The 26,069-nt window shown below is 39.4% G+C and overlaps 1 protein-coding gene across 3 annotated transcripts in view; it reads left to right on the top strand.

Moving 5' to 3' along the window:
- AUTS2 (activator of transcription and developmental regulator AUTS2) overlaps positions 1-26,069 on the top strand; it is a 1,123,105-nt gene that overhangs the window by 274,052 nt on the left and 822,984 nt on the right. For all 3 annotated transcript variants that reach the window (XM_060122925.1, XM_060122924.1, XM_060122923.1), the window contains exon 2: positions 4,621-4,833. In XM_060122925.1, the coding sequence (XP_059978908.1) occupies positions 4,621-4,833 (213 nt within the window). The remainder of the gene's footprint in view (positions 1-4,620; positions 4,834-26,069) is intronic.

The raw sequence follows: 26,069 nt of genomic DNA, 5'->3' as shown, positions 1-26,069 counted from the left end.
CACATGCAGACACACATATTTGTAAGTGATGGGCGGCCCTCACACTAGTTTGGCTGGAAAAATCAGATGGAGGCTCTCTTTCATGCAAGGCAAGCGAATCGTGCCCTCATTTGCTGTTGTCTCTGACTTCACCTCTAATCAGCAAATGGAGCTGTGCAGCCTACACAGCGTTCATCTGCAATTCGCTGCTCTCCCTTAGTTGGTGCAACACCGAACCATTTCATTTTGAACTTTAAGAGTGGCAGAGGAAGCCTTTAGTGGAAGATTGTAATTTGGGAGAAAGGAAAGTCAAGAGCAAGATTGCCTATTTTGAAGAAAGGCTGGGTGTTGGAGGAGATTGCCTTGGTTAGTCGGTCTCTGAGCCTCCCTCTCAGCATATGCACTGCTGTGGCCATGCCCTCCATCACCAGTGACATAAAAACTCACATAATTTTAACTATTCAAGAAACCTGTTCCCCGCCTGTTGTACATAGCCTGTGCACTTACCCCCTCTATTGCCAGAAAATATGTCTAAATCATTTTACCTCCCAGCTAGCCTTCTGTTGTTGGCTGGTTGGCTTTCTTACTTCTTCTGTGATTGTCAAATGAATGCCTTAAAGCATTTTTTCCAGATCTCTTCCTTATCCTCCTGCCCCCGTCCCTTGCTAGTGTGCTAAAGTCTTCCCTTGCTGAGTATGGGGCATAGTCATCTTATTTTCAAAAACCACTGTAGACAGTTCTGATAGACATTAATTTTCTTTGGGAACCATGGTAATGACGCAACAGGCCTTTGAAAATTGCCATTCATCGATCCTAAAAAGTTATTGTATAAACCAGACAATCTTTCTTCTTATATTGAAGCAGTACTTTATAGGCTGCCCAAGTTTCTTTAAGGAAGTTTTTAAATTAGTTGCTGATAATTTGTTGGTGGATGGATATATGCACATATACACATGCATATAATCATGTGTGCAACTCCTCTTTAGAATGTTATAAGGTGAGTAGTTTATAAGCTATTTGTCTTTGAGTCTCATTGCTTACAATGGACAGTTTTTGTCATTTCACCCCCAAGACAGCCATTGAGAAATGAAGTGATTATTTTACTTGATACACAGTAAACAGTCTGTATAGGTTTATAGAGGAAACAAACAAATAGCAGCCTGGTTTTTTCAGGAACTGTTCCAAAGTGTCTATGCAGTAGTTTTATAAATAAAACTGTATCTTTGAAAGTATAAAGATACTCTCTAAAGATAATCTTTGAAAACCTCTTATGTAATAAAAACTTTTAAAAGACTACATTCTTTACCTCTTAAGCTACCACCTCTATACACATATTGATCCTCTCTTTCTTCCCCTCTTCCCCTCAGACAGTCTCCAGAGTTGAAAATCTCAATATTAATTGCAGCTGAGATGATTGTATTGCTGCTGCTAAGACTTCAGCAGGTCTCTTACAAGCTAATGTCACGGCATGGGGTCCATTTGCTCTGTGTAGCTATTCTGTGGTGCAGTGAGAATGCCTTGATTAATATGCTACATGAAAATAAAATGGATTTAGAAAAAATTATACCATACTCTCATAAATATTAATTCACATTTGTATGGAATTGCACATAATTTTCAATATACTTTGGAGCACCTTCAGTATGAAAAAAAGATTTGGTCTCTGAAGAGAATGGCATAATTTTTTTCTAAAAGCACAGCTGATACATTATTAAATATCATTTGTTTATTAACCCTATACTCTACATCCATATGATGTAGGGCAGTAGGTGGACAGTGTGACAAAGAAAGGTGTTTTTTTCAGCCTGTGGGGAGTTTATGTATTACCCTTAGAAGTGGTACAATTTAATCATATTATACAGAAGCAGTCCACAGTGGGACTCACCTGGCTGCTTCTGCTAGTGTTGCCATTATACCTGAGTGTTTTTTCATGATAGCTGACTAAATTGGTTACATTTGAGGCCAAATTCTGAGCAGATGTCTGACATAGCTGACTGTGGTAGTGGACGTTGGACAAAGCAATAAACATACCAGATATTTGTTGAACGTTTGTCATCGGTTAGGCATAGTGTGCAGGGTTCTGAGACTGGAATTAATGGCCACGTGTACTTGCTTCGATCTCACCTTGTCCTCTAAACACTTCCTCACCACATCTTCATTGCCTTGGGAGACCTGCCTCTTCAGTGGCAGAGAGTAAATCATCTGCAGTGGAAGCAGCTAGCAGTTAGACCAGAAGCTACTCATTTGCCTTGTAGGATTATTATTTTGGATGTATTCTTGCCCCAAAGGTAAGGCCCTTCCCCTTTTCTGGGGCTTCTTGCTACTTGCTGTGGTCCTTCCTGTGTGCCAGCAGTGCCTGCTTATTTGGGTTTCTTGGTTTCTTGCTTCTATCAGCATTTCTAGCTTGCTTCACTCACTCTGTGTTAGAGACAGCTTGAGATATTATTAAATCACTATTGTGGTTATAGATTTGGATATTTTAGTTGTATTATTTATTTAGCAAGCATAATTTGACCATCTATTACTTGCCTGGCTCTGTTCGTGAAGCACTGGGATTACTGATATAAGTACCGACCTTATTCTTTCAAAGAATCATGCTACCAGCTGCCTCAGGGCTTTTGCACAAGCTGTTCTCTCTGCCCAGACTTTCAGATCTAGGTCAAATGGCAGTCATCTCCTCAGCAACAACCCCCTCCTCTGGACTAGACCATTTTCCCCAGTTTTAGCGCCCTGTTAGCTTTCCTTTAGAGCAGTTAGTTCAGTTTGCAATTACAGATTTGTGTGATTTGATTAGTATCTGTCCCCTAAATTCTAAGTTCCATGATGTGGGGATTTTTCTCCCACACAATTGTTTTCCCAGCGCCTGCAGGGAAGTGCTAAGTTTGTACTTGGAATATACTGGGTGCACAAAAAACATTTGTTGAATGAGTGGAGACCTGAGAACAGTGCTTTGCATTACAGAATAGTCTCCCTGAACTGGCAGCCACTGGGAAGGGTTCTTGAGCTAGAAAAGGGAGAGGAGTAGAAGGGTGGGCTTTTGAGGCCAAGGCAAAGCAGATGTAAAGGCCCAAGGTCCCCAAATAATGGCCGTGGCTGAATTGGGAAAGACATCAAGGAGCACCGTGTGTGTCAAGTCGGAAGTGCTGAGGTATTAGGAAGAGGTAGAATAGATAGATAACTGCTCCAAGAATACTGGCTATGAAGGAGAGGAAAGAGAGAGTGGTATTTTGAGAATGAGAAATGGATGAAGGGGAATGTTTGTTTTTGTTTTTACTTTATTTTTTATTTTATTTAAAAAATACATTATTTTGGGCTGTGTCGTGTCTTAGTTGCGGCAAGCGGGATCTTTCATTGCAGCACGCATGCTCAGTAGTTGCGGTGTGTGGGCTCCAGAGCACATGGGCTCTGTAGTTGCAGCACGTGGGCTCTCTAGTTGTGGCATGCGGGCTCAGTCGTTGCGGTGCGTGGGCTTAGTTGCCCCACGGCACGTGGGATCTTAGTTCCCCGACCAGGGGTCAAACCCGTGTCCCCTGTGTTGGAAGGCAGATTCTTAACCACTGGACCGCTAGGGGAGTCCGTGGTTTTACTTTATTTTTATATGTGTGTTTAGGACCACAGAAGCTGAGAAATTGTGTGCAGATGAGGCTCCAGGAAGGAACATTTTCAGTGTAAAGAGGAACATATCTATTCATTAACAAATGATTGAGTGCCAAATCATTTTAATGTTACTGCTTAATGTGTACATTTCTCAGGGTTCTAAGGACTTTCACACATATTGTATCAGGTCATATCTGAGTCCATTTTGCATATGGGCTCAGAGTTGCAGTGACTTACTCCAAGTTTCATAATGAATAATGTCAGCGTCAGAGCTCAAACCCGTCTTTTGGTATCTCAGGATGTCCTGACCTGCCTCAAGGCACAGAACTCACCTATGTCATGTGGCCTGAAATGCTTGCCTGTAGTTCCTACAGGTGCTGCTCCCTATTCCAGAACATCCGTGATCCTTCTCCCACCCTCCCCCATCCCCCAGCCACACACAGGAATAAATGAAAAGTTGCTGTTGATCTTGGTGATAATATGGTTGTTACATTTTGCAAAGAAGATGAGAATTAAGGATGCTCAGAGGAACTTGTGGTAAAAATATAATGCATTAAGGAAACATTTTAATCGTGTGAATTGACAGTTTCTTTCTTGCTGGCTCACATCCACCTGGCCCTGGTATGTTCAGTCTCGTGCTGATTTTTTTGAATTGCGCATGCACTTAGTACTCCTCTTCTGAAACGTAATTGATGTACCATCTTGGAAAGTGAGTGTATTAAGCCTCCTCAGGGAATAGCATGCGCTGGACCTAGTGCAGAGCCAGATGGAAAGCTACTATCCCAGGCGGCAGTGAAAGCACTTTTAATGGACAGATACTTTGTGCTTTGTTGAGCTTTTTTTTCCGCAACAAGAATAGAAGGTATATATTTGTGGCATTAAGGAGTCAGAAAAATGTTTCTTAGTTTTAGGTAGTCTCATACCACACTTTCTTGCCTTTATTTACTCCCTCCCTTCTAGAAACCCCATTTAGCCTCTGTTTTGGGTGTGACGCTAACTACCTATGTAACCACCACTTTCCTTTCCTTCTCTTTTTTTCTACAGAAAGATGTAGCACTTAAGCCTCAGGAACGCGTGGAGAAACGCCAGACCCCTCTGACCAAGAAGAAACGGGAAGCACTTACCAACGGCTTGTCCTTTCACTCCAAGAAGAGCAGACTCAGCCACCCACACCACTACAGCTCAGACCGGGAAAATGACCGCAATCTCTGCCAGCACCTCGGGAAGAGAAAGAAAATGCCGAAGGGACTCAGACAGGTGAGGAAGCTTAGGGTTTGTTCTTTCCTGTGGCTGCTCTTCCTCAGGTGCCTGCTTCTCTGTGATTCTTCCTAACAGGTGGAGAAGATATTATCCTTGCTGGGTGCGGGAGGGCTGCCCTGCACAGCTGTGTGTTTGCTTCTAAAAGAATATACCAAACCAAACTCATTGTTTTTATCACAGTTTGAAACTTTAGCACAGTACCCTTTCAGTCACCTGTGCTCCGTGTAACAAAGCCTGTTGCTGGTGCTACTGGCCTTGAGGGCAGACTAACGGAAGTCTTGGTGATGGTCTAGGTAGACTGGCTTGCAGGGACAGATCCTCTGAGGTAAAACAAAGGAAACAGGCAGATTTGTTCAAATACACTCTGTATCTCAAGGTTCTGAGGTGCTAAAAGTGGTTATTTGCATGCAGGCAGTACCCTGCGTAAGATTTATGTTTTCCAGGGAAGCCCAAATACTGTGGCATGTGGGAGAGCACTGGAAGAAATGAGTTTGCCTTTTGGTTCTTCAGGTGTCCTCCACAGCCTATAATTCAGGACTGTCTTTGTGATCTGCTGATTGTATGAAAGTCTGGTAGTGGGGCTTACTGGGCTGTTTAATAATTAGGTTTCAATGATCCACAAGAAAATACAGCTCCTGGCATTTGGGGAGCCTTTCTGCCTGGAAATCCCCATATGAGATAGATTAATAATGAGAAATGAAGCTGTTTATAGCAGTTTTTCAGCACAAATCCGGAGGCTTTAGCACCTGCTGAGTTGCCTGTGTCCTGGGTGTGTTTTGTTTGTTTTTGGAGGGACCTCTGGGTGGGATTGACTATCACTTGAAGGAAGCAGAGGAAGGGAGTGTGGTTCACAGAGCAGGTGCTGCTCATTAGAAGCTGAACAGGTAATTCCTAGTTTGCAGATGTTTCTCTGCAGAGGGAAGAGATCTAGGATCAGACAAAACAGTGGTTCTAAAACCTCACAGGTCATTAGAATCATATCATGAGCCTTATTAAACACATACTGTAGCTCTACCCCAGAACCTGATGAACCAGATCGCTAGGGGTTTAGGCACAGAAGTTTGTCACCTCAAATTTCCTATTTGATAATGGTCAAGCCAGTTTGGAAATTTTTCTTATAAAGAATCAAGAATATATTTTTGGTGATGAATTTCAGTTAAAAGATTTGAAAGATCAAAGTCCTTAATAAGATTTAGTGGGCAGTTTGGTGTCAGAATGGAACTTGATGGGTAAACCTCTGAGAAAATACCTACAGTGATGGATTTCAGCATGGACTCAGGAGGATCTCAGGGAAGTATCCCCAACTCTGACGCACATGGCGGTTTTTCTTTGTCCTGAAATGAAATGCCAGGTTAGAGTTATAATGGTTATTATTAACATTTATCTGATGCACAGCACGGTACAGTCGTTCAGTGAGGGAGTTTGTGTAGTATAATCTACAATATTCACAACAACCCTGGTTAGTAGATGGTATTATGGTTACTTTACAGATGGGAAAACTGGGGCTTAAAGTGACTTGTCTGAGGCCACTTAACAGTGAGGTACAGAGCTAGGGTTTAGACCCAGATTTCTCTGCCTTTCTCTGTTTTCCCTGTATATTCTGCTTCCCTTGTTTGAGATAAGGACTCCAAGTCGTGGGATGCAGGGAGTCTACAAGTATTTTTAGAAACTACATGAGTTGGTTTGGTCAGAGGGAGTGATTGTGGTCATATAAATGGCCTATGAAAGCTCAAGAAGAAAACAGGATAAACTATCAAGTACAGAGAACAGAGAAAGAGCTTGGAAAGTTGAAGGCAACCACATTTAGATGAAGATTTAAAAAAAAAAAAACTTTTTTTTTCTTTTTTTTTGACAGAGAGTGGGGTGAGGGAGGAAGGGCTGTGTTCTATAAAAGATAGTTTTCCTGTGGTATTTGTGACTTCCAACTCATGCCTCTCCATGTGAGATATGTAGCAAATGGAGAGAGGTTGCAGTGTAACCACTGCCTCTCCAACAGGGTGGGAGGAGGGCTTCTTATCCTTTCAGACAAGAAATCAATTTAATTCTGAGCTTACACACAGCTGTGGTTCCTCATCCTTGACTCTCTTACTCCCATACTTGATCTGACTTTTCTGTTCTCTGTCTTCGAAATCCTTCTTTCTACTCTGTCCTCTAGTGAAAGAGTTTATGATCTTACAAGGCAAGGACTTGTATGTCTCAAATTCGAGTAGCTTTTTGGTCTTAATTATCCATCTTCTGGTACTAATGATATTTGAAATCAGAGCTATCCTTATTTCAGGGAAAATATTTGAAAAGCAATTAGTTTGACTTACTTTTTATGAATCATGGAGAAGGAAAGAATGAATCGTATCTTTGGCCTATGTAAGAGTTTTAAAAATAAGTGGTGTTTTCTTATCTTCAGTGTTGATGCCAGAGTATACTATCCAAGTGTTATTTTTTTAGTAGGAAGGGAAACAGAAGTTGATAATTGAGGTAAAGCTGTAATACTTTCATTTATAGTATTCCTAGCATCATATGTGCTATTATGAAACCCTGAACAAATCACTGTCTGTTGCTGCCCATCTGTAAAATGAGAGATTTGGATTAGAAGGTTTCTCAGTTCCGTGATTCTTTAAGTTTTTGAATAACACAGATATATAGTGTTGCTGAGGTCTGTAAAGGAAGACCATAGTAGGTCTGAAAGTATTCAGTTTTGGAGTCTGTAACTGGTTGGCTCTGTGAAGACATTAAAGGAGAGTGAAAAAAAAAAAAGCTCCAGCTGAGCTTGCACCCATCCCGATGAAGCAGTATATTTTGCCCATGCTCTTCTCCATTTCCATACTGTTAAAAGAAAGTGTTCTAAGTAGTAACCACCCCAGTGGAACTTACTTGTTGGATTATGTTTTTAAGTATAAATACATACTGACTTAGAAGATGCTGAGCTGGCAACTGTCTTGTAAAATGGTTGCACTGTTTTATATGGCAAATTTGAATTTTCTTCTTAATTTCCAAAGGGGTTTTAAAAAATGAAGAAAGGAGTAAGTGTTATACAAAAGAGTACATGTCTTTCTGACCCCCTATGCTTATGTTTGTCCTACACAGAACTATTTGCTCATGATGTGAGTACTCAAACATTATATTAAAAAGTTTTGGCTCTCACTAATAAGGATATAGTAGGTTGTTTTTTGGTTTTTTTTTGTTTTTTCCTACTTTGACTTGGGAGCGGGAAAATCAAAACAGAGGTTGATAGGTCCTCTGCATAAGGATCTTTACTCTCTAACTGGGAAACCACTGAAGAGCATATTGAAGTCATGTGCTGCCAAACCGTCCAACCGACCGAGCCTTAACTTCCGCAGAAGGGTTTTGGGAAAACTTAACTCCTCTGAGGACTTTGAGTTTAGTTTTCTTTCAGTATGTCTAACTTCTAGACCACAGGGGATGCTTTAAAAATTTAGTACTTTGTAGTTGAAAACACTGAGTGGAGGGGTTTTAAAAATAGAAAAGAGATGAGGAAAAGTTGATAAGGGTTCAGAGAACTCTCAGATTGGGCTCTGAGTGGATATTCCTAAATCTTCATTTAGTCCATTAGTCTGTCCCGTCTTTCTCTAGTATGAACTGAACCAGAGGAAATAGGCTTAAGTGAGCTAGGAGGAATTTTTAGGTTATATGAACTCTTCTAACTAACAGACACAAGGATGGATCATCAAAATAAATTCCAGAGTCTCCTTTCTAACTGAATTTTAAGTGCCAAAAAGCCATTCATGTAAGGACAGAATTTCCCAGAGAGAGGCAATCTATTGAGATAGCTTCTAGCCATAGGAGAACACTATTTGGGAGGAAAATAAAGGAATTCGGGAATATTTCAGGAGCCTGGCAGTTAGACTCTAACCTTGTTGGTGAGAATGGCTTATGTGGGAATGCCTTACGTGGTTTAAAAATCTTTATACAAATTGATCTGGGTAGGTGTTGCTTGTAAGGAATGGAAATTTGCTCTTCTCTCTGAAAGTCTAGTATGGTGGAGTCAAACTTGTTGGAGGATTAATAGCTGACATTGTAGATACCAAAGATGTATACTGATTTCTAGGAAGAGGAGGGATTGATCCCAGTGCCAAGTCTTTAGAATTAGAGCTCTTGTTTAAAGCTTTGCGTGGTGGCTGTGTCTGCTTTGTGTATTGGCATTGCATGTTCGCCTTATTTGGAGTAAGTGGTTGTGTTGGTCAAGGGCCCAGGTGACTAAGCCACCAGCTGAGCTTGCACCCATCCTGACGAAGGAGTATATCTTGCCCGTGCTCTTCTCCTTTGAGAGCATTTACTACCAGAGGCGGATCCTTTATTTCAGTGGACTCACTCAGATTGTCGGAAGGCTTCTTGGTGACATTTGTTACTAGTAGAAATTAACTTGTGAAGGAGGATTTATAATGGAAAACTTTGATTAAGCAGACCCAGTTCAAGTCACATTGCTGAAGACCTTCTAATTAGTTCTGGGTGGAAATCTAGGCTGAAATCACACAGGTATTCATCCAGTTTGACGCTAGAGCCTACAGGTTTCTGGAAATCAGAGCATTTGAAACACTAATGTAATTAGGTGTTATGCTTTAGTAATGAAAAGGCATGCACTTTGCTAGGTGCTCTTTCATAAATACATTTGTTGTAATGGTTAAATGACTGAAGGTATACTGAGCTGGTATCAAGAAATGTGAGCTGCAGTTAAATCGTTTTTACTTCATACTTCAGAGTTTCAAGTTTAATGTGTTAATTGGGATTTCATTTGCTTTTTAAAAATTGTGTAATCATGAGAAGGTTACAAATTGAGGTATTAAAGAAAATTCTTTATTTTTCCTGCTGATGCATTTAAGTTGCACACTACTTCTCTCCCTTTGCCAAAACTACAGAAATAAGAATAAAAACATATAAGGAAAGACTGGGAGCAGGAGTGGGGAAGGAGATTGGCTTATAATTGCTCTTGGAATCGTCATTGACTTGAAATAAGGATAAGATGCCAGTTTTTAACATCTGGTTTTTGAGAAACCTCCAACCCAGGCCGATCTCTTTTCAGAATTAGTTGTGTATTATATTGGAGGTATTTGTTTGGTATTTGGAAACGTGCAACTATTATAACAACAGATTATGTGAAGGTTTTTGGTTCCCCCCCCCTTGGGCTTTAGAAGCAGTGAGTTTATTTTTTGAGTTACAGAATTTTTGTTTTGTGTCTTTTTTTAAAAAAAAAATTATTTATTTATTTATTTTTGGCTGTGTTGGGTCTTCGTTTCTGTACGTGGGCCTTCTCTAGTTGCGGCGAGCGGGGGCCATGCTTCATTGCAGTGCGCGGGCCTCTCACTGTCGCGGCCTCTCTTGTTGCGGAGCACAGGCTCCAGACGTGCAGGCTCAGTAGTTGTGGCTCACGGGCCCAGTTGCTCCACGGCATGTGGGATCCTCCCAGACCAGGGCTCGAACCCGTGTCCCCTGCATTGGCAGGCAGACTCTCAACCACTGTGCCACCAGGGAAGCCCCTGTTTTGTGTCTTTTGACCCCGTACGTTGTTGTCTGGGATATATTCTATTGGCCCTGCATGTTGGTAAGAGTGAGCATAAATATCACTTGACTTCTGTGAGACAGATGTTTGAAGTGAGGTGGCCAGTAATACATTTTATCTCAAGTGATGTATATAACTCTTAATTAAAATTTAGTAAAAATTGACCAAAAAGAGGACATAGCACATTGACTACCATCTCATAAAATAAAACCCATAGAGAGAAAATAGGCTGAATTGGAAAAGGAGCTGCAATTAAAAGAATGGGCAGTAACTCAGCTCCAATGATCCTGAGACCTATAGAAATTGTTTAATAAAACAGTGACATTCACTAATCCCAAAGTAGGAATTTGTTATACATATGTGTGTGTGGAGTTTTATTAAGGGCCATTTAAATATACTAAATATACTATGTATTCTTAGAGGAGTAAGATGGGCAGTGACAGAAATCATTCTCAACTCTACCTACTGTAAATTCCTACAATACTGGTGATTGAAGGGTGAGGCAGCATGTTTTTCTCTTTACAAGATTTAGACACTACACTTCGGATACTTGATGAAGGTAGACAGACTCCCTTTATTTATATTAAAATTGCATTCTGTGTTAATTTAATGGTAGCTTTTCCCTCTCTGAAGATACAGTGTTGTCTGCATGTGGCCAGATCTTAGCTACAGAACGTGAAATAAGCCTCCATGTTTTCTGCATTCTAATCTCCACTTACAGCAGTCCCATCTCCACACAAGTCTGTACATGACAGGTAATGAGTGGGAGGTGGGAGTGGGTAGGTGGCTGTGTGGTTTGCAGTGGTGTCAGTTGGGGAGCTGAACAGATGGTTGTGATAGCCACGTGTTGCGAGATTCCCGTGGGAGTTGATGGTGGTGACAGGCGACTCACAATGTGCTATTTACAGTTTGGGTTTACAGTCTTTCAGTGACATCTGAATGCTCTTTAGCAACTGCTTTCATTACTGCCTTTCGAGGAGCTGCTACTTGAAAATGAAATTGTGGGTGGGCTTTAAGGCAGGCCCAGGCAACTCTGTGTGGTAAATGTTACTTGAGAACTGTTGGATATTTTAAGGCTCAATTTGTAATTCTTCTTCCAAGGAGGAAAAGCTAAAGGTGCGTTTGAAGATTCGGTATGTGCACATAGGCAGAGCCGAATGCCTCGTCCTGCCCAGAGAGCCAAATGTGGACTCACAGGGCTGGAAAACAAGCCATCTGCCCAGGGCTCACCTTTGTATGGTTTCCTTTAAATGTGTCTAACCGTGTAAGGTTCTTATTTTAAACCTGCTAACATCTTGTAATTGCCATGGGTTTTTTTTGTAGGACAGCATCCTTCTTTCTTCCTCTGCTGTTTGTATAGTTACTGTGTAGGAGAAAGTGATGATCTGATCTCTTGAACTTTGAGATAGTATATTCAAGGTCTTGCATACAACTTTTCTTCCTGTAAACCTTTTCCTATCATACAATTCTGTTGAAGGCAGTTGGGGCCTCCAAGAACAATGAGGGCAGAGGAGGATGGAGGATTAGATTGGACCTTGTGGATGATGTTCTTGATTCTCGTACGGCTGCCTCCAGCTGTGGGATTGTCATTTGTACCTCATCTTCAGAGTTTGTTAGCTAAAGCATCAGTAGCATTTCTGAAATGGTAGCTTTTGTAAGTGTTTACATGTTGAATTGTTTTTTTGCCCATACTCAAAATAGCTTTGCACGGAGAAATCTTGTGCTGAACAAGGAATGACCTCCCTCTTGGAAGTGCTGTTAGCTTTCTTTTTAATTAAATATGAAGATAGTTACAACATTACTGCATTCTTTTTAGCTTTCCCTTGAACATTTCAGTGAACACTGTGAGACAAAACCATACTGAATTAGATGCTTTGTTTGATTGGGGCCGATATTTGCTTTTAGAGTCCCTGAGGGGCTGAGGGGACCTTGATGACACACCCCTTGCTGTACTTAACCCTCAGTCCCATTAGACCTGCTTTGCCACAGGAACCCAACTGTTTTAATGTGCTTGAGTTACTGCTGGGTCCTAATGATGTTTAAAAGACCCTAATTGGGTATTCTAAATGAATTCTGGAGCATTTTGTCTCTTGATGCAAGCCGTGATGATTTTGTACCAAGCAATATAACAGAGTTCTTTCAGGAGCTCAGGGTCTTTTCACACCTAGAGGTGTGTGTCCTTATACTAGTGCTCACAAACACACACACAGGAGCAGAAACCAAAATGGCTCACAAACTCGGGCCAAGTCCTGTCGGGGCCCGCCTGGTGTCTTTCAGGAGGCCCGACAAGCTCTGCCATGGGGCCTGCGGAAACACTTGACCTGCATTCATTGATCACAGCTCTGCAGAAGCTGCCACTTCCCCTGTGCCTCTGCCTACAGTGATGCTGTTATTGCTGGTCATTCTGTGACCACTGTGCACCTGCGATTGCTCAGGAAGCACTCACGTCACTACATGTCTTGAAATCATGTAGTGCAAGGCTGGACGGTTCTAATTGCTAGTAATGGTTCTGAGTGGCTGAGATTGGCTGTGATTAGATTGAGAAGCAATTAGCTGCGTTTTATGGGTGGGAACATACAGAATAATGTTCCTCAAAGGGTGGTCTTCAGACCACCTATGTCAGAACAACCCTGGGGCTTTTATTAACATGCAGATTTCCAGACAGCACCTCTGACTGGTGGAGCCACAGTCCCTGGGATGGGGGTCACAGTGTGACACCAAGTTCCTTAAGCAACCCCAGTGCAGGTGCTGCAAGAATCATACTTTTAGTAAACTGAATCGTGTTTTTTTTTTTTTTTTTTTAGAAAAGAGAAAGGGAACATTACTGTGCTATTTGCAAAACTTGTAACAAATCTTAAAGTTTTTAAACCATATCCTGTTTGAAATAATTTTATCAATACTAGGACCATATTCTCGTTCTGTATATTTACTAATTGAGTTCTTTTTCAAAATATTATTGGAAAAAAAAGAAATGTTTCTTCCGAATACTATAGACATTACATTATAAAAAATGTTTTCAAAATGGCTGCTTTTTGGTAGCTCACTAGAATGTAGCCTCAGTAGAATAATTATGTTGTATTCTTCTCTCTTATACTCACAAGCTCCCTCAAAGAACACAGCTTTTTATACATCTGGTAACTGGAGTTTATTCATTACTCTTTCTTTCAGTTTCCTTGTTTTTTGGCTATACCATGCAGCATGCGGGGATCTTAGTTCCCTGACCAGGGATCAAACCTGTGCCCCCTGCAGTGGAAGCGTGTAGTCTTAGCCACTGGACTGCCAGGGATGTCCCTTTTAGGTTCCTCTTATTGCTTTCTTCTTTCAGCACCACAGTGGTATTTTGCTCTTAAGGTTTATAAATTTTATGAATCCTCCATATTATAAAAATTGGTGGTATTCGGTGGCAGTATTGGGGGGCAGGTGTGAATTAAATCTGAAAGTACTGCCTAGGTATCAGTTGAGCCTAAAGACCATTAACTGTTTTCTTCATTAGTAAGAAAGCTTCAATATAATAAAATTTTATACTTGAATTTCTGGTTTGGGTTCCACAAATTCAAAAGGAAACATTTTCCTTCTAAAACCAGACAAAACAAAAGCCCTCAGAAGAAATTTAAGTAGCAAAATGTAGATTTAGGATTTAACAGTTGCCTGAGGTGTGTCAACAGTGGGTAGCATTTGTTTTTTAATGCATTGCTATGAGACCAAAAATACTGTTCCCCTGGAGATGAGTGCAAAATGATCTCCTGAACAGTTGCTAATGAAATTATTACACTGTATGAATAAGACTGTTGATAACAACTTCTGATGTAAAAAAATACTGTCATCAAATTTCTCTAAGAAATAATGAGGATGATGGGAAAAGCCCCTGCCTCTCAGGTGAAATATAAAGCTGGGTAATGGGCCCAGCTCACATTGCTAGAAGGCTGAATGGTACTTTCTGAAACTTAAGCAGCCCACTTGCATAATTTATCATCACCTGCCTCCTACCTCCTCGTATTAAAACTCTAAATTTATATTTCTCAAATGAATATGGCAGTGGGGAGGATTAGGGCGAGGCATTTGGGGGCTGTGATTATGTAGCTGTGTGTGAAGGGGGATATATTGGGATCATGTAGGGAGTCTATGCCAGCTGTCCCCTTGGTTCTCTAGGTAGAGTGAGGAGACAACTTGACATACCAGAATACTGAGAGAGAAGGATATGGAGTTTAAAAAGCCTTTCCCTGATGATTCTGACCCCGCTCTTTTCTGCCTCCTCTTAAACCTGATGGCCCATCTTTCTTCTTCCTTTTCTATCTTGGAGCTTGTCTTCAGGCTAGACTTTCAGCTTTTGGGCTTTCATCTCACTCTCTCCTTCCCTTCAAATTCTCTTGCTTGCTTCTCCACTCAGTCAGGATTGCATGGGAAGCCACTTAGATTTGCTCTTCAAGTTACAAAATGCCTTTGCCACCTGGTTCCTTGCTCCCTTGACCATGCTGGTCCTTTCCCCTGAACATTTATACTGACCATCTTACCTGGATTCTTAGCATAGTTCAGCATTGTTTTGCTCATTGCTGTTTACTCTCTTGTTCAAAAAGTTTCAGTGACCCTCCATAGCCAGTGAAATAAAATCAAAGCCCCCTTAGTGTAGGACCTCCTGGATCCCAAGTTTGCTTCAAATACCTTTCCAGCCTTGTCTCCCTCTTTCTGCTTTCCATAAACACCAAACCGTTGCTGCAGTTGCTGTTATTTGCAAGAGCCCTGTGTTTCCTCCACACTGCTAAGCCTGTGCTTACGCTGTTCCCTTCATTTGGGATGGCCTTCTTCAATAGTCATATTTATCTTTCAATGACTACTTCAAATCTACTTCTTCCTTGAAGCTTTTATCATCTTTTCTCTCCGAATTTCTCTCTGCACTTTCTTCAGAACTCCCATGAGCCTCTGTTTATAACTAGGGTGACCCCAGAATTTATCACCTCATGTAGGACACTTTTGAGAGTGAAAGGAGGCACTATGAATAATTACCTTGGAACAATAAGCATAAATCAGGACTTCCTGGAAAACTAGGATTACACGGTCACTGTCTTTATAATTCACTTTTGACCTTTTTCATTTTGTACCCGGTTTTAGAGTTGGTGGAATACACATCCTTCTCCCCACCTAAAGTGAAGCTTCCTGAGGACATTACTCTGTGACACAACAAGGGGCCCAGGCTTGTGCTGCATGTAGGAAGTAAAACCCTTGAAACCCGTTTCAAGGCTATCCCTGCCTGGAAAACCTGAGATACCTTTCGTGTTTCCCGTTTCTGTTGTTGAGCCCTTGCAATCCATTCTCCATACAACCACCAGCATGAGCTTTTAAAAATATACATTTGATCATATTATTCCCAGATGTGAATCCGCTCAGTGTCTTCAAATTAAAATTCAGATTCCTATGGGCTGTAGTGCCTGGCTCTCCAGCGCTCTTTCTTCAGCTTCATGTCTTGCTCACTGGGTCCTGTCCCTCTGTCCTTCCTTCATTTCCTCCAACATGTCAAGCTCTCTCCCGCCTCAGGTACTTACACATGTTGTTCTCTCCACCCAAAGGGCTCTTCCCACTGCTCTTTGCATCATGGGCTCCTTCTCGTCTTTTAGGCTTGAGCTGAAATGTGAACTTCTCAAAGAGGCTTTTCCTGACCATAATGTTCACTCCAGGGTCTCCCTTTATTCCCTTCTCCTTTGCACCCACCTTTTTAGTTTCCTAACACTTAGCACAATTTATAATTACAGACTTTTCCATTCTGTATCCTTCTTTCTGCCCCTTCTGCTAGACTCCAGGCTCTGCTGAGGCAAAGTACCATAGCCATTTTCTCCACCATAGTGTTTCTAGCACATTGCCTGGCACATAGAAGGTGCTTCATAAATTAAGGTTGAATGATTGGAGGTTGGAATAATAATTATTTTTGCAATTGATGACATTGCTAATTGCACGCTCTTGTTGCATTCCAACGTTAATTGCTTACAGCAGAAAAAAAAGCCAATACAGTATGACCTTTGTTTTCCCTCTCTGGGGATATGAATGTAAAATGAGATACTGATGATCAGCAGATACACACCAGGCAAAGATTTAATCCAAGAAGTCACTGCCCTTCTGGTGGATGGCGTCTGCTGTTCTCCCATGGAATGTATCAGCAGTCTGTCGTCCCAGTGTCCTGCCCATCAGTATGGTGAAATTGCTACTGCAGCCAAGAAAAGCTGGCCCAGGGAAACTGCCGCATTCCAGTTTTCAGAGATCATCCCAAAGAGACTAGACAAGCGGCAGAGACAGAGGGGATGGTGGGTGGGAGTGAGGTGGAATTTTCTGAGTCCTCTTTTACATGCAAATATTTTGTGTGGGGTTCTCCTTTTTTACCATAAAAGTACAAACTATTTTTAGTATCAAAGCATGAATAGCATGTCTTTGCACTGTAAAATTATTGTCCCACATGCCCTGTGTCTAAAATATTTTGACTTTAGAAAACAGTTTTGTGTCCCTTGTTAATTGGCCTAATTAATCCATTCTCCCCATAGCCGCTCTTTCGGCAAACATTGACTGAGCATTCTTTGTGTGCAAACCTTATATAAGAGACTCTGACATAACGGAAGGGATGTATAACCATGATAACTCTGCGCTTGATGCGTTCACAGCTTAGTAGATCCATCCTGACCTCTTGGAGAGCTCTCAATGTAAGTGAGGCTGAGACTGGTGCATTAAGTGTAATTCAAAGGGAGACACGGTTGAGCATCTCTTAGAGAATGAATACCTTCAGACACGTGTACTAAAGTCCTTTTCGTTTCTTTCCCACCATGCCATTCCCCTCTGCCTTTTTAAGAAACTCATGAGAATAATGCTCTATCCTACTGAAGGCATCAGCAACTGTTAGAAACAGCGCTGTGTTGTTTATCAGTTCTCTTGGGTTCTTAGTTTTACAAATAAAGGCTTTGGCATTCCCACACTTTTACTTCAGGTGCAGTTTACTAGGAATTACCTGGCCCAGTAATTTTATTAAAATCTTAATGGCTTGCCAGTGTTTCCAGAAACTGCCATTGTTTTTGACATGGACCACGAAAATAGGTGGTCCTATTCCAGATTATTTCTAAAAATAATCTAAATTATTCTAGAAAAATATTTTCTAGAAGTGGTTTTGCTGTGTTTATAAGCCCAGTTGTAACTTCTTACTCTTGGAACTCTTGGTATGGGAAAGTCATGTTTCTGTCAAAAGATGGAGGTTTTTATGCTAATCTGCACAAAACAGAAACTCTCTCTCATTTTCTGTCATTTCTGTTTAGACAGAAGGTAGACAGTTATTTTCAATGCAAGCATAACTTCGAAAATTCTTAAATATTTAAAAGGAATATTTGTATAGGTATTTAAGTCTCAAATTTATAGGGAGAATACTGATGGGAGATTGTACAATTAGTGATCCCAGGAGTAGATTATGGAGCAGTTACAAATTTACTAGCAAGTTATTTTTTGTCTAGAAGATAATTTGTAAATTGCTTTTTTTTGTTTTGTTTTTGGAAACACTAGCTTTCTTAGAAAGTGTTAGAAATGGTGGGTTTCCTGGTGAATTTCTCAAAAAACTATTCTATAAAGTTCACTCCCCCCTCACACTACTCGCTTTCCCTTGGCGTCCATTCGTTAAATATTTATTGACCATATACTCCTGTAGGCAGACATAATTTTAGCTGCATACAGCAAACAAAATGACAAAAGTCTCTGCCTTGGAGGAAGTTACATTCTGGTGGTTTCAGTCTTTTTAGCTGCAAATTCCATTTAAATGTCCAACCCAGACCTTTCTTCTCAGCTTCCAGTTTCATAAATTAAGGTGCTTATCATTTTTTTTTCCCCCAACCTGGATCATTCATAAGCATTTCAAATTCAGCATTTTTCACATTGAACTCTACAATAGTTGTCCTAAGTTTGCTCTTCCTCTTCAATTTCCTCACTTAGTTAATGTGCACAGCGTCTGCTAAACATTCAAGCCATAAATCTTCTCCTGCTAGAAACCTGGAAGTCATACTCTTTTTCTCTTCACTCCTCATATCCGCACATCCTCTAGATTTATGTCCTATGTATTTCTCATCAGTCCCTCTCCATTTACCACTTTCTACCCTGCCTGCCAGTGCATTGGTTCAGGTCCTCCTTCTCTTGGCTATATTAGTAGCTTCTTTCCTGGCTTCTCAGCCTCTAATCTCACCATTCTTCAGTCTGTCCTCCAAATTCCTTCTAATGTAATCGTGACACCATACAAATTAAATCATGTTACTTGCTTGAAGAGTCTTCATTGGCTTGACTTGACTTACAGGCTAAACTAAAACTTCTTTGTATAAGTGTAGAACTGCACACATTTTTATGCCTTTAGGAATTCGCCCATCTTGCTCTTGGTGTGCTTCTTGACCCCAGTAGGTACCCTTATCACATCAGCCTTATCAATTTCCTAAAATGTCGTCTACCCCCCTCTCCCCCACAAATTGGAGTTCACTTTGCCTTAGTGAGTATGATGTGAGTTACATGTGAGAAGCACAGTCCTACTAAGTCAGAGATGGATGATTCCACTTGTTAGAATAACATATTTTGAAAGGACATATTTTTAACTGAGAAATTTTTCAATTAGGTAGAATTTAATATGGTGCAGGAGAAGTAAAATGAAAAAAATTTAGAGGACCATGGGAACAGATTTTAAGGGGAATAGTCCAAAAGCATTAAAAAGACAAACTTTTTTTCATGGTGGTCATTGCTGGGCACTTACATTGGGGTAGCAGTTGGGGATGACTGAAGACTTTTGTTAATGGAAGTGTTTTTCAGGCTTAGGAGTTATAAGTCAAGGACTGCCTTTACTGAGAACTCTTTGGGGGTTTTTCATCTCTAGAAGAGGAGACTGTGCTTCTCTGTGAGTGAATTCTTTAGGGGTTCAAACCAAGGAACACGAGACTTGATCTGAACCTTTTTATTCTTTTAAGTTAATGTTGAAATGAAAACTTTTATAGATACAAGGGCATTTCTGTTATGAATCAGGTGTATAAACTTGGTGAGGATTTAAAAATGTGATCTATGTTGGCTTATTTTTAAATAAGGTACCTGAAAAAGTGACCACAAATATGCTAAAAGGTTTATTTGAAGTAGACACAGTATTATAGCTCCCCTGGCATAATTATTCCATATTCTGTCTTGGTGAGTCAAGGCACAAAGCAAGGATAATCACCGTGTTTGTAGAAAACAGCCCTTCGAGCTGGGCTCCTATGATTTTAACTTTGGCTCTTTTACTTGCTCCAGCTTCCACATTCTTTTTTTGTAAAGCTTTGGTAGAAATGCTATTTTTTTTAAGGCAACTTATTGTCTTTATTATTTCTACCAAAGATTCTAGATCAGCATAGTTTTTAAGGCATTTTTATGTCATAGATGAACTGTTGTAGTAGAATGAAGCAGTCATTTTAGAAAGCTGTGTTTCCTACCCATTTCCACATTCCTTTTAAAAGGCTACTCTTGGAGATAGAAATAAAACTGTTGATGAAAAGAGTGAGATAAGGAATAACTTCTCTCTTACACTCCTGTGGTGGGGTCCTTCACTATTCTTGTGCGTGTCAACCTAGTACATCTTCTTTCCTTGACAACCAGGTAAGAGACAACGTGTAAAATTGATTGGACTGTGATTCAGAGAGTGGGAAACAACCAAAAAGTGTATCAGAACACTTCTACGTTAGAGAGGCCCCTTCTACACTTTTCCTTTGCTGGTTTAGGCAATATGAAATATTGTGTTGATATGTAGGTAATTGAGGACAGATTGTGGCTATTGATATGAGAAATGCTCTTTAGGTTTTTCTTTCAACAATTTAGGGGATCTTCATTCAGGGCAGTGAAAGTATTTCTCCTAGACTTTACATGCAGGCAGCTGGAAGAAGAGGAAGTTGTCTTCACATTGTCTTATGGCCGTGACTTTCAACTCACTTACCAAGATATTTTAAGCACTATAGCTAATTAGAAGGAAAGAGAGCAGTTTTGTTGTGAACATATTCAGTGAAGAATAGGATGTCAGTGTTTGCTGTTGTATTGTTCAGGCTGTATGAATACTTTATCGGAGAAAGTACCTGTAAATCAGGAGTCTTGGGTTACAGATTCTGTCTTGCTGTTGACACGTTGTCCGTCCTTCACTGAGTTATTGAGTGTCTTTGACACTCAGTTTTTGTGATTGAACAGTAATGCAAACGGTGTATACTTCTAACACTGGGAACCTGTAATATGTGTGAAGTTATAAGTGCTGGAATACTTAAAATTTCCTTTTCCTTAAAAGTGTTAATAAGCAGATTTTAAAAATCATGAATTACCTGGACTTTGGTAGTATTAACGTAGTTTAGATGAACCTGCACTTAAATATGTACTAAGTACAAAGAACGACACCTAAGAGTTTCTGCTTTGCAGTAATGACTCACTTTGGTTAAAATTATGATGTGCATATGGTTATTAGACTACTATAGATCCCAGTGGGTACATTAGATTGAAAAACCTTAAACGGAATGGGCTCATGCATACTGTTTTTAGCAGATGATAAAAGCCTTTTGCTGAGAAGAGATTAATATGAAATGGTAAGACATCTTTGTTTAGGGGCCATACCTGTTGGCAGCTATCTGAGAATTGTAATTTTAGATCTTTCAAATTGAAATCATGGAAATCTGTTTCTTGTGGAATAATTCATAGTAGAGTAATGCAGTGAAATTATTTCTGAATTTTACTTTTTTAACCATTAATCCATATTCTTGGACACATCAGGTTTTAGTTTAGTTTTTTTAATTTTGCAGAAAGTAAATTTTGGGGCACATTTATTGATTCTTCTGGTTTAGAAAATTCTTCCCTGTACCTCATTTATATAGAGTGAATGAAATTTGTAGGAAACAGCGTCACCTCACTGGGACTGCTCAACAGTCATTTGGCTGAAGTGGTCATTGTATTGGGTTTCCTTTCCTGCTCTTTTGCAAATGAGCTCTCTTCCTTCAGGAAATGGTTTATGTGCATTCCACATGTCCCAAACCCTGTTGTTATTATAGAGACATGAGAGGAATATAAGAGATGGATCTCTATTTTCCAGGGCTTCATCCTTGGGTTACCTAATTACTTTGAAACAGTTTAAAGTAAATAAACTGTGAAAAATACTCTTTGAAAAGTTGTTGAATGATAGACATGCTCTTAGTTTCTCACTAATCTCTCTTGTGGTTTTTCTACTGCCATATATTTTTCTTGGGAGAGTTTTCTTACAGCTGTATTTGTGATCTTGGGCTAGGATTTATGAGCTGCCACCATTAAGGTCTCCCTCTGGCTTTGTCATCAGAGATGGAGGGTTGTGTGTGGTTTGTTTTCTTATTGTTAATATGTGAGAATTTTTCCTAATAAAAATAAATGCATAAATGTTTTTCTTGACATTGTGTTTTTAGGATTGACTTATTAAGAGAAATGTGTCAATTGTGAAAATTTCTTCCTGAGATTAAAGGCAAAATTTCTAAAGTAGTATGCATTGTGGTTGTCTGAAGAAATGTGTATCTTCTGATTTTAGCATTAGACTTGGGATTTTTTCTTAATTTAATTGTTATAACTAGGGCCAGTAGAAAAGTTAAATGAAACAGAAAACATTGTGGTGGGAAGTAGAAGGAGGAAATTTAGGACATGTAAGAAAATCTTTTTGGATCTTCCTGATGGTTGTTAAGATTACTAAATATTGACAACCCCAAGGATTTTTGAGTGGCACTCTGCAGGCTGCCCTGCATTTGGAGAATTCAAGCACATCAAACTGCATCATCTTTGGTTTTTTGACCTTCTGCACTGTGAAAAGCTTGGATCTCTGACTAAGCCAGCCTTGTGGTTAAATATAAACTATTACCAACTAGCTCTCTCCTCTTTGGGCTTCTAGAGAGATTCAGTGGGGCAGTTCACATCTGTTTGCATTATTAATTCAGCTAGCATAAGCTAACCCTTTAGTTCACTGTCCTTAAGAAATATGTATTTTAATTTGGGGACACAGGTAGAACGAATTGACCTATTAACTCAGACTTCTCTAAGACTTTAGAAATTACCTATTTAAGCTGTGCCTCTTTCTTAACACTTTTACTATACAGGCCCTGATATGCAATATTGACATATACAATAAGCATTAATGTGGGAACAGAACGGCATTTCATGCTCTTACATAACCCATAACTGTTTCACTTCTCAGACTGATTTTTGGTTGTGGCCAGCTCAGAAACTCCCAGTTCAATTAAGACTGTCATGTTATGTGGAGAAAAAGCGCTTCTCTCCTTACAGATTTCACCACTTTTTAATGAAGACTATTTACCTGTAGACAGGATATGTTATATTAGGATACCATCTGGGTTAACCCTGGGCTTATGGAAAAAGGTATCGGCAGCATCGGTGGCAGTATTATCTCTCAGTTGATTTTGTACCCTGTTTTCAATATTTTCTATATATTCCGTTCCCTCAGGTGTTGGTTTCTTATTCTTGTATTAAAGGGAAACCAATGTTGATGTTGTTTCCCTGAGGATTTATATGATAAGCAAAAAAGAAATGAGAGAAGTGAATTTTTATTTTACATGTTTGAAAGTGCTTAACCAGTTGTTAGACTATCAGTTACTACAGGATGGTAGACACTGGGCCTGTACTAAGTGTTTGCCTGAATCAAATCTATGAATAGTTAGCCAAGCCACCTCCTCATCCTGCCTTTCCTATTTTTTTAAAGCAGTATAATTGACATAAACTAGAAAGTAAATGTTCCATTTTGAGTTAATTTATGTATATGATGAGCGGTATAGATCAAAACTAATTTCATTTGTATATGGACATACACTTTTTCCAGTCATTTTGAAAAAGCTATCCATTCTCCACTGCATTGCCTTTTTCACCTTTGTGTAAAAAAATCTGTTATCCATATTGTGTATTTATATCTGTACTGTCTATTGTGTTCCATTGATCTATTTGCCTTTTTGCCAATACTGTAGCTTTATAGTAAGTTCTGAAATCAAGTAGTGTTAGGCCTCCAACTTTGTTCTTCTTTTTCAAAGTTGTGGCTTTTCTAGGTCCTTAGTATTTGCATACGAATTTTAGAGTCAGCTTGTTAGCTTCTACAAAGCGTCCTGCTTGGATGTATGTTGAGATTATGTTGATGCTATAGAATTATTTGGGGAGAATTAACAATTTAAAAATAGTAGAGTTTCTAACTCTTGAATAATGTATATTACCTCTGTTTATTTAGGTCTTACTTAATTTCTCTTAGCAATATTTTATAGTTTTCAGTATACAAGTCTTTCACATATTTTATCAGATTTATTCCTAAGTATTTCATATTTTTGGTGTAATAAATTATATTGTCTTAAAAATTTAACTTCCATTTGTTCATTGTTAGAACTATATAGAAACATGTTGACTTTTCTATATTCATCCTGCAACCTTGCTAAATCACTTTAGTAGTTTTTGTAGATTCTATCTGATTTTCTACACAGATGGTCATATTTTTAGTGAACAGATACAGTTTGTTTGTTTGTTTTAATTCCTAGCCTGGATGTCTTTTTTTCTTTCCTAAGTTCACTGGCTGGAACCTCCAACATCATGTTTAATAGAAGTGGTAAGAGCACACATCCCTGCCTTGTCCCTGATTTTAGGAGAGCAAAGTAGCTAGTCTTTCACCATGAAGTCTGATGTTCGCTGTATGTTTTTTATAGATGTCCATTATTAGGTTGAAAATGTTTTGTTATATCCTTAGTTTACAAGATGTTTTATCAGTAGAGGATGCTAGATTTTTATCAGATGCCTTTTCTGTGTCTATTAGGATGATCATGTGAATTTTTATTTTATTTTTTTAAAAAAACTTTTATTTTTTATTGGAGTATTGGTGGTTAACGATGTGTTAGTTTCATGTGTACAGCAAAAAAGTGATTCACTTTATACATATACATGTAGCTATGCTTTTTCAAATTCTTTTCCCATTTAAGTTATTACATAATATTGAGCAGAGTTACCTGTGCTATACAGTAGATCCTTGTTGGTTATCCATTTTAACTACAGCAGATCATGCCAATTTTTTTGTTTTATTTTGTTAATATAGGGATTCACACTGATCTATTTTTGAATATTGAACCTTGTGTTTCTGAGTAAACCCCACTTGGTCATGATCTGTTACTTTTTAAATATATTGTTTGATTTGATTTGCTAACATTTTTTAAATGAATCTTTTGCATTTATGTTTGAAAACAAAATTGACCTGTAGTTTTCTTGTGATGTCTTTGTCTGGTTTTGGTATCAGGGTGACGACCTCATGATGGATAAAGAAATATTCCCCCCTTTTCAATTTCTTGAAAGAGTTTATATAGAATTGTTATTATTTCTTCATTTTATTTTATTTTTTTAATAAATTTATTTATTTTTGGCTACGTTGGGTCTTCGTTGCTGCACACGGGCTTTCTCTAGTTGCGGAGAGCGAGGGCTATTCTTTGTTGCTGTGTGCAGGCTTCTTATTGCGGTGGCTTCTCTTGTTGCAGAGCACGGGCTCTAGCCTTGCGGGCTTCAGTAGTTGTGGCATTGGGGCTCAGCAGTTGTGACGCATGGGCTTCGTTGTTCTGCGGCATACGGAATCTTCCTGGACCAGGGATTGAAACTGTATCCCCTGCATTGGCAGGCAGATTCTTAACCACTGCGCCACCAGGGAAGTCCCTATTTCTTCTTTAAATGTTACGTAGAATTTATTGTTGAAGCCATCTGAGACTGGAGTTTTCTTTTGGTGGGAAGATTTTAAATTAAATATTCAATTTCTTTTCCAGAAATTGGACTATTCATGTTATTTATTTCTTCTTGAGTCAGTTTTGGTAATTTTCGTCGTTTCAAGGAATTTTTCCATTTCATCTAAGTTGTTGAATTTATTGGCATAAATTTGTTTAATAATATTCTCTTATAATCCTAGTATCTGTAGAATCTGTAGTAGTTCTGTATCCCTTTTTGGTGCACTCTCTCTCTCTCTCTCTCTCATTTATATCAGTATCACTGGGGACTTACTAATTTATAGAACTTTTTAAAGAACGAGCTTTGGTTACATTGGTGTTTTCTGTTTGTTTGTTTTTCCTGTATTAGACTTCACTAATTTCCTCCTTTCTGCATACTTTGCATGTTTTTCTAGTTTTGTAAGGTTGAAGCTGAGGTCATTGGTTTAAGATCTTCCTTAGAAGATCTTAGAAAAATATGGACATTTAATGTTATAAATTTCCCTGTAAATACTACTTTAGCGGAACCCCATTAATTCTGATGTGTTGTGTTTTCATTTTCATTTAGTTCAAAATACTTTCTAATTTCCTTTGTGATTATTACTTCTTTGATTCATGGTTTACTTAGAAGTGTATTATTTACTTTCTAAATATTTGGGGATTTTCAAGAGATCTTTCTGGTATTGATTACTAATTTAACTCTATTGTGATTAATAAAAAATTATTTGTATGACTTAAATACTTAAAATATCTTTGGGGGACTTCCCTGGTGGTGCAGTGGTTAAGAAGCCGCCTGCCAGTGCAGGGGATATGGGTTCGATCTCTGATCCGGGAGGATCCCACATGCTGTGGAGCAACTAAACCTGTGCACCACAGCTACTGAGCCTGCGTGCCACAACTACTGAAGCCCATGTGCCTAGAGCCTGTACTCTGCAACAAGAGAAACCACCACAATGAGAAGCCGCGCACTGCAACAAAGAATAGCCCCGGGC

This window comes from Lagenorhynchus albirostris, chromosome 15 (assembly GCF_949774975.1).
Source record: "Lagenorhynchus albirostris chromosome 15, mLagAlb1.1, whole genome shotgun sequence".
Classification (NCBI taxonomy): domain Eukaryota; kingdom Metazoa; phylum Chordata; class Mammalia; order Artiodactyla; family Delphinidae; genus Lagenorhynchus; species Lagenorhynchus albirostris.
Note: the sequence above shows the minus strand (reverse complement) of the source record. Positions and strands in the feature narration are given on the sequence as shown.